This window comes from Cariama cristata, unplaced genomic scaffold, assembly GCF_000690535.1.
Source record: "Cariama cristata isolate BGI_N322 unplaced genomic scaffold, ASM69053v1 scaffold4584, whole genome shotgun sequence".
NCBI classification, from domain to species: Eukaryota; Metazoa; Chordata; class Aves; order Cariamiformes; family Cariamidae; genus Cariama; species Cariama cristata.
Genome location: NW_009611072.1, coordinates 9,444 through 22,858, shown reverse-complemented (window position 1 = coordinate 22,858; position 13,415 = coordinate 9,444). Strand labels below are relative to the sequence as shown.

Here is a 13,415-nt window from a genome sequence, read left to right as displayed (position 1 = left end):
TTGTAGAATGTGTTTGAGAGAAAATGCTAAGAAAACGTCGTTGGTAATAGATCATAAAAGGGTAAAAGTAGAATTAATTTTTGGTACAAGGTTAGCATTTATTTTATGGAGCATTTTGCTTATTGCAAGCATTTCAATCTTCTTATCAACTCTGATCTGAACCTATTTTACTGGAACAATGGATGGACAGAGACATCTTTTAGAGAAATGGAGGAAGCAGAAAGGGTCATATAGCTGTTAGAAGTTTGTGACTATGAGGATGTGGAGACCTGGGCTAATAACTGATGTCTGCTGCACACAGCAGCTACTGAATCACAGGTTACTCAACAGCCTTAGCGTGCAGGGATCACTTCCGCTAGCAGGAAGAGATAACAGGGAAAAAAACCCTGTCTGGAACTCTGGAAACATTTAAAGGGAAACATTTAAAGGGAACTTAGCAAAGAGTCTTTGCCTGCGATTTCCCACATACAGTAAAAGACATATAGCAGCCTTCCTGCTGTAGCAAGAGTGGGAGCCAGCAAATCACACCTAGTCCTGGAATCACTCCCAAAATCCAGCTGCAGTAGCCTATGGGACAGGAAGCGGCTTCTGAAGACTTTGGTCCCTTACCTGTTCCAAGGATCACAGTCTAAACAGCATCATCCCTTAATCAAAGCACTGGTGTAGACTTCTGGCCACCAATCTTTTCACTGTTATGTTCTTGATTGTGAACTCCTAATTTTATTGTGGTTCCCTCCAGTTCCTTATTTTGCTGCTCACGGTTTCATTGCAATGCTTCCCAATCCAGTCAAGGAAAGTGAACTCTAAACCTCAGTTTCTGTATGGGGGTAGGTTCTAGCTGTGAGGGTCTGAGGGAACTGAGCAGCTTGGGAAAGTATAAACTAAATCTGTGTCACTGGGCTAGTCACTCATAGGAACTGAACTGCTGGGTCAATGGACTCTGTTGTGCATTGAATTATATTGCATTGTGGGGTCTTTTTATCTGTAAGCCAAACTTGAAGTTCAGCCAATAAATGTGCCTAGCATTTGAGTGACGGAACTATTTGGTATGAAAATGCGCACAGTGACCTCTTCAGGGTTGAGGACATCTCCAGGGTTATGTGGTAGAACTCAGAGCAGACCACCACCCCAATGCTGCAGGTTCTTTGCTTTGGGTAGATGGTTTCATTGTTTCTACATTGGGTGTAGCTTATTATGATCTCTTCCACTTTAACAAAATCCATAAACAGAATTATTTTAAGGCATTTTGCTGTTATTTTTTACAAGGAAACATCTCAACAAAACCCCACTGTCTGTTCTGATCAAATCCTGAGCCCTTTTCTGGCCTAATGTTATGTTCTTCTTGGCACTGCAGGTTACATACAGTGATCTGAAACATAATGGTAGTTTTCAGAAAGGTAAGTTCTATTCTTTGCTGTGACTTACTGATGAGCCTGAGGCCCAAAGAGGAGAAAATTACCTTAACACCATGGGTCAACTCAAAAAGAAAGTAGCAATAACCCAGTATCAACAAGGTATAAATATCAACCTAGACTAGAGATGCGGAGGTGTCTTGCCTAGCCTGGCTGTGCACATGCTGAGCTCGTGACCTCTGTCACAAGGTGTGGCACTGAAACTGTACATATTACCTCTGGAGTTTTATTCAACACAAATGAGAGCTGTTAGTCTGTAACATTCTTCAGAACCTTGTGCAACGTTTATAGATGCTGTACACTACAGTTGTTTGGTTTTAAATGTAAGCCCATAAAGTATTTTGAGAGAAAAAAAGAAATGTTTCCCGTAAAAACCTTGAAACTTTGACAGTAAATGTTACAGTATGCAACAAAAGTTGTATATGACAAGACACTCAGCTAGAAAGCCAGTTCATACCCCCTGAAGATCTGACCTACAGCTTTGTTCAGTTTTCATTCCAGCCATTACATAAAGCTTTCTGTTAGAAACTGTTAGTGCCAGGCGCAAGAGAAGGTATTCCCGGGGGCTTGGAGTAGGGGAGTATAACCAGGACAGTAGCGGAGGCGACACCAAGATGCTGCTCATTCGTAGGAAAGGGCAGCCGTAGCTCACACCCTCATCCATGAGAGCAGAGCGGCTCTTGCTTGCTTGCCCTGCAGAGAGGCAGGATGTTGCCATGCATCTACGAATGTGAAGAGAAGAGCTGGGCTGAGTAAAGTATACTTGTTTTTTCCTGAAGAGAGATCATGGATGCACTCACATTTCTAAGTGATTTCAGCTATAGCAGAAAGAAGATATATATCTAAAAACTCTTCCAACACAGCCCTCTACAATTCCAGATATCTAGTCTGTACATCTGTTTGTTTGTTTGTTTTTCTTTTTCCTGGTAATGTCTATTTTTCAAGCATCTCTTCTGAAAGAATACCATAGCTAATGTGAGGCTGCCAAGGCACTCTGCCAGCATTCACTGTGCCCCCCCCAATCTCTAGGAGGTAGTGGAGCTGAGTAATTGCTGTCCATGTAAAAGGCGTTGCTTCATTTCCTCTTGTGAGTCAGCTGGGTTTCATGACTTGTCCAAAGTCATGTTGCAGGTCAGCTGTGCAGCTGGGAGTAGAATTCAGAGGTCCCGATACTATAACCATTAGACTTTACTGCCTACGAGCAGTAAGAACTCATCCAGTTAAACTCTGCTAAAGAAATCAAATCACTAAAAAATTAAGACCAAGAGATCTATGCCTGTGAGCTACATGGCATCAAGTATGTCACTGTACTTGACGATAGCTTTTCTTCTCCCCAGGGTGATCATGTGTGGCTGGACACTCAACCAAACAGTGAATTTAATGTCCCTATCGGGGCAGTTGTGAAGGACTCTGACTCAGGACGGATCTTGCTGGAGGATGATGAAGGCAAGGTGGGCTACGCTGTAACTTTCTATAAAAGATGGACATAAAGTTTAAAAGTACTAAGTACAAAAGAATGGCCCTCTTGGGTCAGACCAAAGCTCCATCTAGCCAAATGGTCTGCCTTTGATAATGTCTGGTAGGATATACTGAAAGAAAAAATATAAAAATAAGGCAAGTATAGGGTGATACCCTAGTATCCCCAGGTCCCAGCACTATGAAGATTTAGAACTTCCTGAACTAGAGGTTATATCTAGGTTGCCCAGAGAAGGTGTGGATGCCCCATCCCTGGAAGTGTTCAAGGCCAGGCTGGATGGGGCTTTGAGCAACCTGGTCTGGTGGAAGGTGTCCCTGCCTGTGGCAGGGGGGTTGGAACGAGATGATCTTTAAGGTCCCTTCCAACCAAACTGTTTTGTGATTCTATGGTCTACGTAGTTACGAAAAGGAAATGGACAGGCTCCAGTCCCTAAATTTGGTGGAGCTTTAGGTGAAATCATGATCCCACTAAAGTCAGTTGGGGTTTCATCCCTTCCTCATACAATGTTGTGGCTGTGATGACCTGACAGAGCTGCGCTCTGAACAATGCTAAATTTGGTGATGTCCAGAACACACTTGAATGGCTTCATCCAGTGTTTTGAACCACCTGGTCCTGGGGAGCAGCAAACCAGTTAATTTCTGTAGTTCAGTCAACTGTTTGTTAGAACATGCTTGTTTGAGCACGGATTATACTGAAGCTTGCTCTGGTCTAACATGGCTCTCCTTTGTTTGCCTCTGAGCAACGGCATAACACACTGAAGCTGATGCCTTGCCTTTTTCAGGAACACTGGATCACAGCTCGGAACATGCACATGGTGCGCCTGATGCACCCCTCCTCTGTCCAGGGGGTGGAAGACATGATCTGCCTGGGGGATCTCCATGAAGCAGGCATGGTGCACAACCTCCTCATCCGCCACCAGGAGCACAAAATCTATGTGAGTGCCAAAGTCACCAGGCATAGTACTTTCAGGAACGACCTCTACTACACATTTAGCAGAGTGACCTGAGCAGCCTGCAGGCCTTTCATACATGGGGCCCTCTGCTTCCTTCACTGATTGACGGTGCCAAGGAAATACAACATAGTTTTTCTCTTCTTTCTTTCAAGTACTTCAGCTGTGAAGAAGAGAGCTGATAGCAGTCTCTGAAATCAGACAGATATGCATAGATAGTGACCCTGCTTACTTTCTCCTAGAGGGATAATTTCCACCAGTGACTGACAGTTAGCTAAAACCAGCCCATGTCACAGCTTAGTGCTGCTATTACCTGCAGCTGTGACACAGGATCAATCTAACTAGTACCCAGTGACACGATTTGGATTGTCCTCCAGTCCAAGTCAATGTTTACTTGATTTTGATGTAATAAAATAGATAAAGAATAAATCTGGATTTTTTTCTGGTTTCATTTCTTGTAAGTTACAGGTTTTATCTGTGACTGAGCAATTTGGCACTTTTAGTTTCTTTGTTCCTTAGTTCCCAGTTTGTAATATGATAATAATATCCAGGTTTTTCCATGCTTTGCCTCCCACGTTATATACACTATAGGAGAGGAGCTGCCTCTTACAGCACAGATGTGATGTTTAGTATAAACGAGGACTGATTTTATAGATGCTGCAGGTATAACTACCAAGATGTGTGTACAGACCTGATATATTAGACTCTAGCAGTCTGCAGTTGTCTTATGTAGAAGTTCTTGAACAATATTATTGCCTTGCATTTCCCACGGCCTTCAGCAGCCTCCTTCATTTCATTTCAATGGTGCTGCTGTTTACAAATATTACTAAATGACTGTATGAATAACACAACCGTAACTTTGCCCATTAGCAAGGTTCAGCTACATCTGCACTAGAACAGAGAAGCAACTTAACAAAACAGTTCAAAAGAGCTTATGATAACAGACAAAAATGCCAAGTCAAATTGGACTTTCTTGTGCTTTAGCTTGAAACAGTGAACTAAGCTATGATTTGGCAAGGAGATTACAGCTAGCATTCTTCCTTTTGCAAAAACCTCCACATCTTGGGATATATAATAGCAGCTTATAGTGAGGAACCAGGCTCTCGGCCTCACCTAAGTGCTGCTATGGATCTCCCAGGCTTCCCTCCTGCCTCTGTTTAGATTTATACTGCAAGTGGCTTTGGTTGTATTCTTGTTTGCAGGTTTGCTGCTAGAAGTAACGCTCATAACTGTTTTCCAGACTTACACAGGATCAATCTTGGTAGCAGTGAATCCATACCAGCTGCTGCCCCTCTACACAGTTGATCAGATCAGACTGTACTGTAACAAGAGGATTGGAGAGCTACCACCTCATGTGTTCGCCATTGCAGACAACTGTTATTTTAATATGAAGAGGAATAAGAGAGACCAGTGCTGTGTGATCAGGTGACTGGACTTAGAGAGGATGAGTAGCAGAAACCAAGTCTGGCATGGTTTTGGGGCACCTTTGTGAGACCTTCCAAATGGAAGGGCACAGATAAGAACAGAGACAACAGGAAGGAAATATTTTCTCCCCTGCTACTTCATTTTCAGTTAGGGCTGCAAAAAGTAGAACACAAGCAAGGGATTTCTGAAGTCCATTGTTTTCCCCCAGAATCTTTGAATGTGGCGATACATTCTGCACATGGTCGTTACATACAGAAACAAAATATAAGCCTGTGTGATGTAAGGCTATCTTTCACTTTGAGGACATGATACTTATGTTAGATGTATCTTCTGAGAATAGAGATTTCCTGGAGAGAAACAACCTCTGCTAACCTGAAGATGGAGGGAAGATATCTTCATCGTATAAACACATAACATATATCCATTTTCTGTTAATCATCAGTGTGAAGAACCAGATAGTCTGATTGCAAAAATATCTGATTATAGTTGAGGCAACTCAGTTGGTGTGTTAAGACTAACATTGAAAATACAGTAATGCATTAAAGAAGAAAAGCAAGTGGTCATTTAGTTTGCACTGGTACAGAATGTCTTCCATGGAATTCCTTGTTTTTAATCAGTGGGAGAATTTAGTCCTCAGCCTAAGTCTAAAAAACAGCTTAAGTTTTAGCAGATAAGATGACAAAAGACTAAAATTCTCCAGTCCTCCATGAAAGATAGTCTGATCTGCTGTTCACAGGGTAAATACAAGTGGGATTTTTTTTTTTTTTTAAACTTTGTCTGCCATTTTGCCACCCTAGCCAAAAAAAGAAGAAAGGAAACCTATAATGATCTTGTTTCTTACTGCAGTGGTGAATCTGGAGCTGGGAAGACTGAAAGCACAAAGCTAATACTACAGTTTTTGGCAGCTGTCAGTGGCCAACATTCCTGGATAGAACAGCAAATCCTAGAGGCCAACCCCATTCTAGAAGGTGGGTTATTTAGCAAACACACTTGATTTACCATCTTTATCTCAGGATTTTCATATCAGGATAAAAAATTCAGAAACAGATCTTTGAACCATTGTATATGCATAACTGCTAAAACCCCTGAAACACTGGTGATGCAGGGTAGAAGTTCTCTATACTTTTCTGCCATGTCCCCATGAAGTCCACAGCATCTCCCACACTGTAGGAAGAGATGCCACTATAGTATGTACCCCGGAACTGCCAGGAGCACAAGAGTCCTTGGGAATGCAGAGCCCAAGGTAAAGACCCCGGTTTAGCATTTGCACTAGATAGTGGTAAAGTGACTGGCCAAGCACGGATGTATCTATAGGGGAGCTCTCTGAGACACCTATCTTTCACTGTAGAGGGATCAAATGCGTTCCCAAGTCAGTCCTTCTGGAGGTCTTCAGACTTGCCCAGCTCTCTTGGTTTGACAGATATAGGCTGCATTTGGATCATTTGAATATGTCTTTTAGGACCCAGTTATCTGGACGCACAGTTATGCCTGCCTCTTTCTTTAGGAGGCATCCTGAGACCAGACATTCTCCAGTGCTTGTCAGCACTGTCATTTGGAACAAAACATGTGAAATACTAGCAGCAAAAAAGAAGGGTATAAAAAATAGACTTTATATTCATTAACTGCAATAATCCAGATACTATCTCTGTCCCTTGCCCATCAGCTTTTGGAAATGCCAAGACAATTCGAAATGACAATTCAAGCCGCTTCGGGAAATACATTGATATTCACTTCAACCAAAATGGTGTGATAGAAGGAGCCCGGATAGAACAGTTTCTTCTGGAGAAGTCCCGGGTTTGCCGGCAGGTGAGGCCACTGGCAGATGTACATTCTGCCTGCTCCTGTGCTACAAGCTTATGCTGACAAGGCTGTCCATTGGCCTATTTCTTTCCTTTAGGCTCCAGAGGAGAGGAACTATCACATCTTCTACTGCATGCTAATGGGGATGAACACAGAGCAGAAAAAGATGCTGAATCTGGGTACTGCTTCAGAGTACACTTATCTCACTGTGGTAAGACTCTCTGCTTTCTTCTCCATTATCCCTCTGCCATTTCCTTCTCCCAGTGAGCAATTACAATCAATAGGAGCTGCAGATGGGTAGTTACCAAATATGGCCAGTCCTTTCCTTAGAGTACCAGAAGCAGTAACACCAAAAGTGCTGTGAGATTCAGTTTCAGAGACTTACTGTAATGTCCACCAGTGTGAGGCCGCTTGTGGCAGTTCAAAGCTTTCTATCAAAGTCAGACTTAAGAAACATAAAGGAGGTGGGAAATACCTCCCACTTTCAGTCTCTCAGATTTCAGCTGAATGCAAGGGATCTCATGTCAGGGAGAATACTAATCAGGTATGTATACCTTAGGGCAAAATGAATAAGCAGAAACAGTGTCAAGAATCCTAGTCCTTATATCTGATAAATCTCATCTACATAATGCAGGAAACTGGCATTCAATCTAACCTCCAACAGCAATGTTAATGTCCCTGTCTGGGTTTATGTTGCCATAGTGGCAGGAGTGGGATGTTCATAGGTGAGATTTTTTGAAAATAGCTAATTGGTTAGTTTTGGGCATGAAAGCCATTGTGAAATTTCTGTTCTTTAGCCTGTGCAGATACTTCATATTAAATATGTCAGCTGGTTTGATTTGGCCTGTTCCACAGCCATGGAAAAAATGGGGCGAAGTCCTGCCTCTGCTGAAGTTAATGGGAGCTGGGCATCTAGTTATCAAGCCTATAAAGCTGCTTCTGGAGTCTCAAAAGCAAAACCATTAAAATTGCTGGAGATTTTTTCAAATGTAATGTTTTCAAAATCTTGCAGCAACAGGTGATGAGTGCAATTCACACATTGGCCATCCTATAAAAAGGACTAAAGTTCCCTGGGTTAGCAGTAGGGCAGTATAATACAGAGACAGGAGGATTAGATTAAAGTAGAACACATCCATGGTTTTGTTCAGGTCAGCTGCTGGCACAAGCTGGCGTGTTTACATGCTGTAAACTGAAATGTCTAGGAATACTTCACTTTTGTAATCATCACACTATATTGTCAGTTATAGCAGGGATAAAAAAGGGATTTTCCCATCTCCATTAGGGCTGAAAATAGTTTCTGTCAAGAGCAGCATCCTACGACCTGCTGTGCAGGCTTTGTTGAACATTCTTCTGATGCTGCCTTGGATGCTTCCATCTGCCTTCCACTAGAACCTAATATTCTTATTTTGAGATTTGCCTTCTAGTACTGATCCAATCCTACTTGCTTCGATTTGGGATTAGGGCTTTTAATTGTCCATTGACAAGGCAGAGAGAGGAAACCAAAGAAACAGGCATGGCCTTGTAAGTGTACGTAACCTTGTCAAAGTTTCTTGTCCTTCTATGCTCCAAAACTTCTCCTCAGTTTTTCCTTTTGGTTTCCCCATTTTTCAGTCTTGCCCTGGAGAAATGCATTATTTAGCCCTCTGCTAATAGGTGCTTCTTGAGAGTAGAGATGAGGGAAGAAACAGCCATGGGAAGAGCATATAGAATGTCTAAATAGGTTTTGTGGCAAGTGGCGCACAGGGGACCCACATTGTGTATGAGGGTTTGTCAGCCTTTCTTGTATGGGTACCAGGAGGATTTTCCTTACCTGTGGGTGTGGTGTCTTGCAGGGCAACTGCGTGTCCTGCGACGGCCGGAATGATGCAAAGGATTATGCCCACATCCGCTCAGCTATGAAGATCCTCATGTTCTCAGATTCTGAGCACTGGGACATCAGCAAGCTGCTGGCTGCGATCCTGCACCTAGGGAATGTAGAGTTTGAAGGTAAACTCAGCATTGTCTGTGCTTGGCCTTTCCTCAGACTCGATGGTAAAGGTCTAAAGGTGCGACCTACTTCCATCTGTACAGATTAGGTTGCACTGTTCTGCCCTGTATAAACAGGTGAATAGGGCAGGCAGATAAGCACCATGAAATTCTGATTTATGACTCCACTGCCTAGTGTTTTGACAAACATCATCTTATTATTATTTTGTCACGCCGTCAGGTTTCCATGGTTATAAATAGACCTTTATCACACAAACTGAAACAACAGATAATATGCCATGTTACATTTACTGATTCTTGTGCTATGCAAGCCAGAGGACACAGGAGCAGCTTACTGATGTTTGCTGTGGAGATTACAGCAGTCATTCTCCTGGCTAGGCTTGGTGAACACTCACCTGCATAAGTGCACTTCTGGTATGGCACAGGCACAGGGTGAGACAACCACCAGCTGGATGACAGAAGCTCTCACATTTTAGAAAAGGACTCCTCCTCACTTTGTGACACAGAGGGCCCAATACAATGATGACAGCTGGATTCTTTGGAGTAATGCTGGCTGCTAAAATGAGGGATTTCCCACATTTCCTTGCGTTGTCTAAATTTCCCACAAGCCAGATACACAGAAAAAAATATTTCCAGAAACACATTTTCTGAAGTCAGATACTACTTCCTCAGATCCCCAATAGCTACTATTTAAAATAAATAACCTTGTCAGTTTTGCTGTTATTTTTAGCCTGATGTTCTGGAGTTGTGAGAGCCCCTTACATCTGAGGATCCCTGGGTGAAATCAGGACTGTCCTTAGTGAAATCATCAAACAGGGGAGTTTCAAAAGAGAACTTACTGCCTTGCCACATTCCCAGAGCTTCGGGGTTACAGAAATACAGCTGCAATAACAGCGCAGCCCCCCACCATAGCAGAAATGATTCACCCTGAGATTGACTGTTTCCTCATTGTAGCGGCTGTGTACGACAACTTGGATTGCTCTGATGTGATGGACTCGCCACACTTTTCAATCGCAACCAAACTGCTCGAGGTAATGGACTCTCATCTTCTCCTACTAGTTCTCTCCTTCACCCTTGCTCCCTGAGCACACTGCCAAAGCATGTCTCAGTGGAGTGTTTATGTATGGATGCACATATAATGGGCATGTCCCCTTCTACCTGCTGCCACTCCAGTGATGCTGTTGCAGATGTCTCTCTGAGCTCATAGATCTTTAACTGGGACAGCAGGCCACCAGTGAATGCTGCTGGACAGGCAGTTTGTCATGGCCCTCTTCCTGAGACAGACTTTGCTGAATCTCCTTTATCCACCTGGAATGACCAGGTTGCCATGACTGTTCCTCCAGGTGGACTCCAGTGAACTCCAGAACAGCCTCACAAACCTCTCCATCATTGTCCGAGGAGAAAGTGTGTCCAGGCCTCTGAACATAGTTCAAGCCGCAGATGGGAGGGATGCCTTTGTGAAGGTACTGGTGCTTACATCTTCTCTATTTAAAGACTGGGGATGCTTTCAGAGCTGTCTGTCTTACTGGTTGAGGAGCCTTATGTGGCAAACATTCACCCAGAGGGCTCTGGCCCCTCGTAGTTTTCAGGCATAGTATGATAGCATCGTAGCAGCACAATAGCAAGCAGTAACCTATGTCCAAAGACTGTAATGATGGGCTCTAATTTCTCTTTAATTTTTTTCTCAGGGTATATATGGACGGATTTTCCTGTGGATAGTGAACAAGATCAACTCAGCCATTTTCAACCCAGCTTCTCAGAAGTCTAAAGACAGACGTCAGTCCATTGGGCTGTTGGACATTTTTGGGTTTGAAAACTTCAACAACAACAGGTAGGAGGCTCTAGATTCATTTCCACTGGGAAGCTGAAAAGCAGCTGATGTAAAGGGAAAGAATGAAAAAACAAAAAGACACATGTTCTTTCATTATCATCCTGATTCTCAGAAAAGCAGTGAAATTTCCATCATTGAATTTTCCCAATGATGATCATACACATATTCCATTTTTCTTCAGTCTTGGCTCATATTTCTGCCTTCTCTCCCAACCTTCATTTTGGTGCAGCCATTGCACATGTCTATTCCAAAACCTCAGGGATTTTCTCAGAGAAGATGGTTATGAAGCTGCTATGAGCAGACAGCCACTATGTGAGGATGTAGTACGTCCCCATGTCTCAGCACCAAACTTTCTTTTTCCATAGCATTTTTTACAATGTCTCTCGGGATACATTTTGCATATAATACAAAGGAGGCTGTGTTGTGTTTCCCATTTCAGCTCATACTTCCATCTTGCTCAGTGTTCTTCCGTCCCTTTTTTGGGGCTGCTTCATTTCTCTACTCTTAAGGACAGGTCAGCAAAATACCTAATCAGTATACCATTGTCCCACTGCTATCTTTCCTACCTGTGGTTTCAGTCCCAAAGCACCATTTCTGTTTGCCCTTCTCTATGGGGGCAGCAATTCTCTCAGTTGTATGGTACCATACCATCAGTAGTCCACAAACCATCGGCACATATTCTGCAGTCTTTTCTAATCTATTACAACTGATGCATTTTGCTTGCTTTCAGCAAGATCATATTCCTCAATGACTTTTGGAACATGATCTAGGATCTGTTCAGCCCATCTTCTATCTTTTGTGTTCTCTCCTATTATTTTATGTTATTCTCAAAAGCTGCAATCCATATGGGGCCTCACTGTGGTGAGCACTCCACAGGCACCCACAATGTGCCACAGCAATTACCAGGTAATAGAACTCAGGTGCAGCATTAAGGAGTAACTAACAAAAGAAGTGGTAGTACAAGTAAAAACACGTCACACACTCATACACTCAAGCTTTTTTCACAGTTATATGTTCCACTTTATCTCCAGTTTCTTGAAACACATAGAAGATCTTTCCTTGCTTACTCAGCAACACTCAATTGTCAGTTGGCTCATTTCTGCTTATCTTTATCATTGCAGAGGATGCATTCTTATGCTGCTAAAATTGGCAACATGCAGTGGTGGTGATCATTAACACTGCGGAATATAGGAATAGTATATCTGGATATGTATTTAAGACAGAGAATAAACAAATACCATAGAGCAATGCGGCACTGGCCAAGGATGACCATGGGTTCCCATCTTGTATTCCCCCAGCTTTGAGCAGCTCTGCATTAACATTGCGAATGAGCACCTTCAGCAGTTCTTCGTGCACCATGTCTTCAAGCTGGAGCAAGCGGAATACCATGCAGAGCACATTGTCTGGAATAACATTGACTTCACTGATAACCGCCAGGCTCTGGAAGTCATCGCGCTCAAGCCTATGAATATCATCTCCCTCATTGATGAAGAGAGCAAGTTCCCAAAGGTAAATTTCTGGTTTCACTTGTAATGCCTGGCTTTGCACACAGCTCACAGACAACGCTTGGCTTTACACACAGAAAAGTGCAAAAGTGGCTTTCGGATACATTATGAGAGGCAATGTCTTCTCCCCATAGATGTTTCTTTTAAAATAGCTCACTATACAAATGCTTCACTCTGCTGGAATGTGCTCTTCCTGGTATCTCACTGTTGAAACTCTTGGAGCTGTTCCAGGCAGAGAAGGAAGAAGCCCAGATCATTTTACAAGGGCTTCTTAGGAAATCTTTGAATTCACATATTCTTTGAGTATTGTTTGCTGTTGGTCTGAGCTGCAGCTTGCTCTTTCTTCTCCTGGATGACAGACCTAGTTGAGCAATGTCACCATTGTGAGGAACTGTAGGGGAACTACAGCCCTGTCAGCCTGACCTTGGTGCCAGAGAAAGTTATGGAGCAGATCATCTTGAGTGCCACCACATGGCACGTACAGGACAACCAGGCGACCAGGCCCAGCCAGCGTGGGTTCATGAAAGGCAGGTCCTGCTTGACTGACCTGATCTCCTTCTATGACAAGGTGATCCACTTAGTGGATGAGGGAAAGGCTGTGGATACTGTCTCCCTAGACTTTAGTAAAGCCTTTGACACCATTTCCCACATCATTCTCCTGGAGAAACTGGCTGCTCATGGCTTGCATGGGCGTAATCTTCACTGGGTGAAAAACTGGCTGGATGGCTGGGCCCAAAGGGTGGTGGTGAATGGAGTTAAATCAGTTGGTGGCCGATCCCAACTGGTGTTCCCCAGGGCTCAGTATTGGGGCCCGTTCTGTTTAATATCTTTATTAATGATCTGGATGAGAGGTTTGAGTGCACTCTCAGTAATTTTGCAGACGACACCAAGTTGGGCGGGAGTGCTGATCTGCTTGAGGGCAGGAAGGCTCTGCAGAGGGATCTGGACAGGCTCGATCCATAGGCCGAGGCTGATTGTATGAGGTTCAACAAGGCCAAGTGCCAGGTCCTGCACTTGGGTCACAACAACC

General features: G+C 43.3%; 1 protein-coding gene across 1 annotated transcript in view; it reads left to right on the top strand.

Moving 5' to 3' along the window:
• Positions 1 to 1,379: 1,379 nt before the first annotated feature.
• Positions 1,380 to 13,415, top strand: part of LOC104160035 (unconventional myosin-VIIa-like) — a gene marked incomplete at its 3' end in the record, with an annotated part of 20,094 nt that continues 8,058 nt past the window's right edge. Inside the window, exons 1-12 of the mRNA XM_009698086.1 lie at positions 1,380 to 1,397; positions 2,750 to 2,863; positions 3,671 to 3,823; positions 5,079 to 5,263; positions 6,110 to 6,231; positions 6,927 to 7,069; positions 7,161 to 7,274; positions 8,896 to 9,049; positions 10,004 to 10,080; positions 10,393 to 10,512; positions 10,738 to 10,880; positions 12,179 to 12,389. Of these exons, the coding sequence (XP_009696388.1) occupies positions 1,380 to 1,397; positions 2,750 to 2,863; positions 3,671 to 3,823; positions 5,079 to 5,263; positions 6,110 to 6,231; positions 6,927 to 7,069; positions 7,161 to 7,274; positions 8,896 to 9,049; positions 10,004 to 10,080; positions 10,393 to 10,512; positions 10,738 to 10,880; positions 12,179 to 12,389 (1,554 nt within the window). The remainder of the gene's footprint in view (positions 1,398 to 2,749; positions 2,864 to 3,670; positions 3,824 to 5,078; positions 5,264 to 6,109; positions 6,232 to 6,926; positions 7,070 to 7,160; positions 7,275 to 8,895; positions 9,050 to 10,003; positions 10,081 to 10,392; positions 10,513 to 10,737; positions 10,881 to 12,178; positions 12,390 to 13,415) is intronic.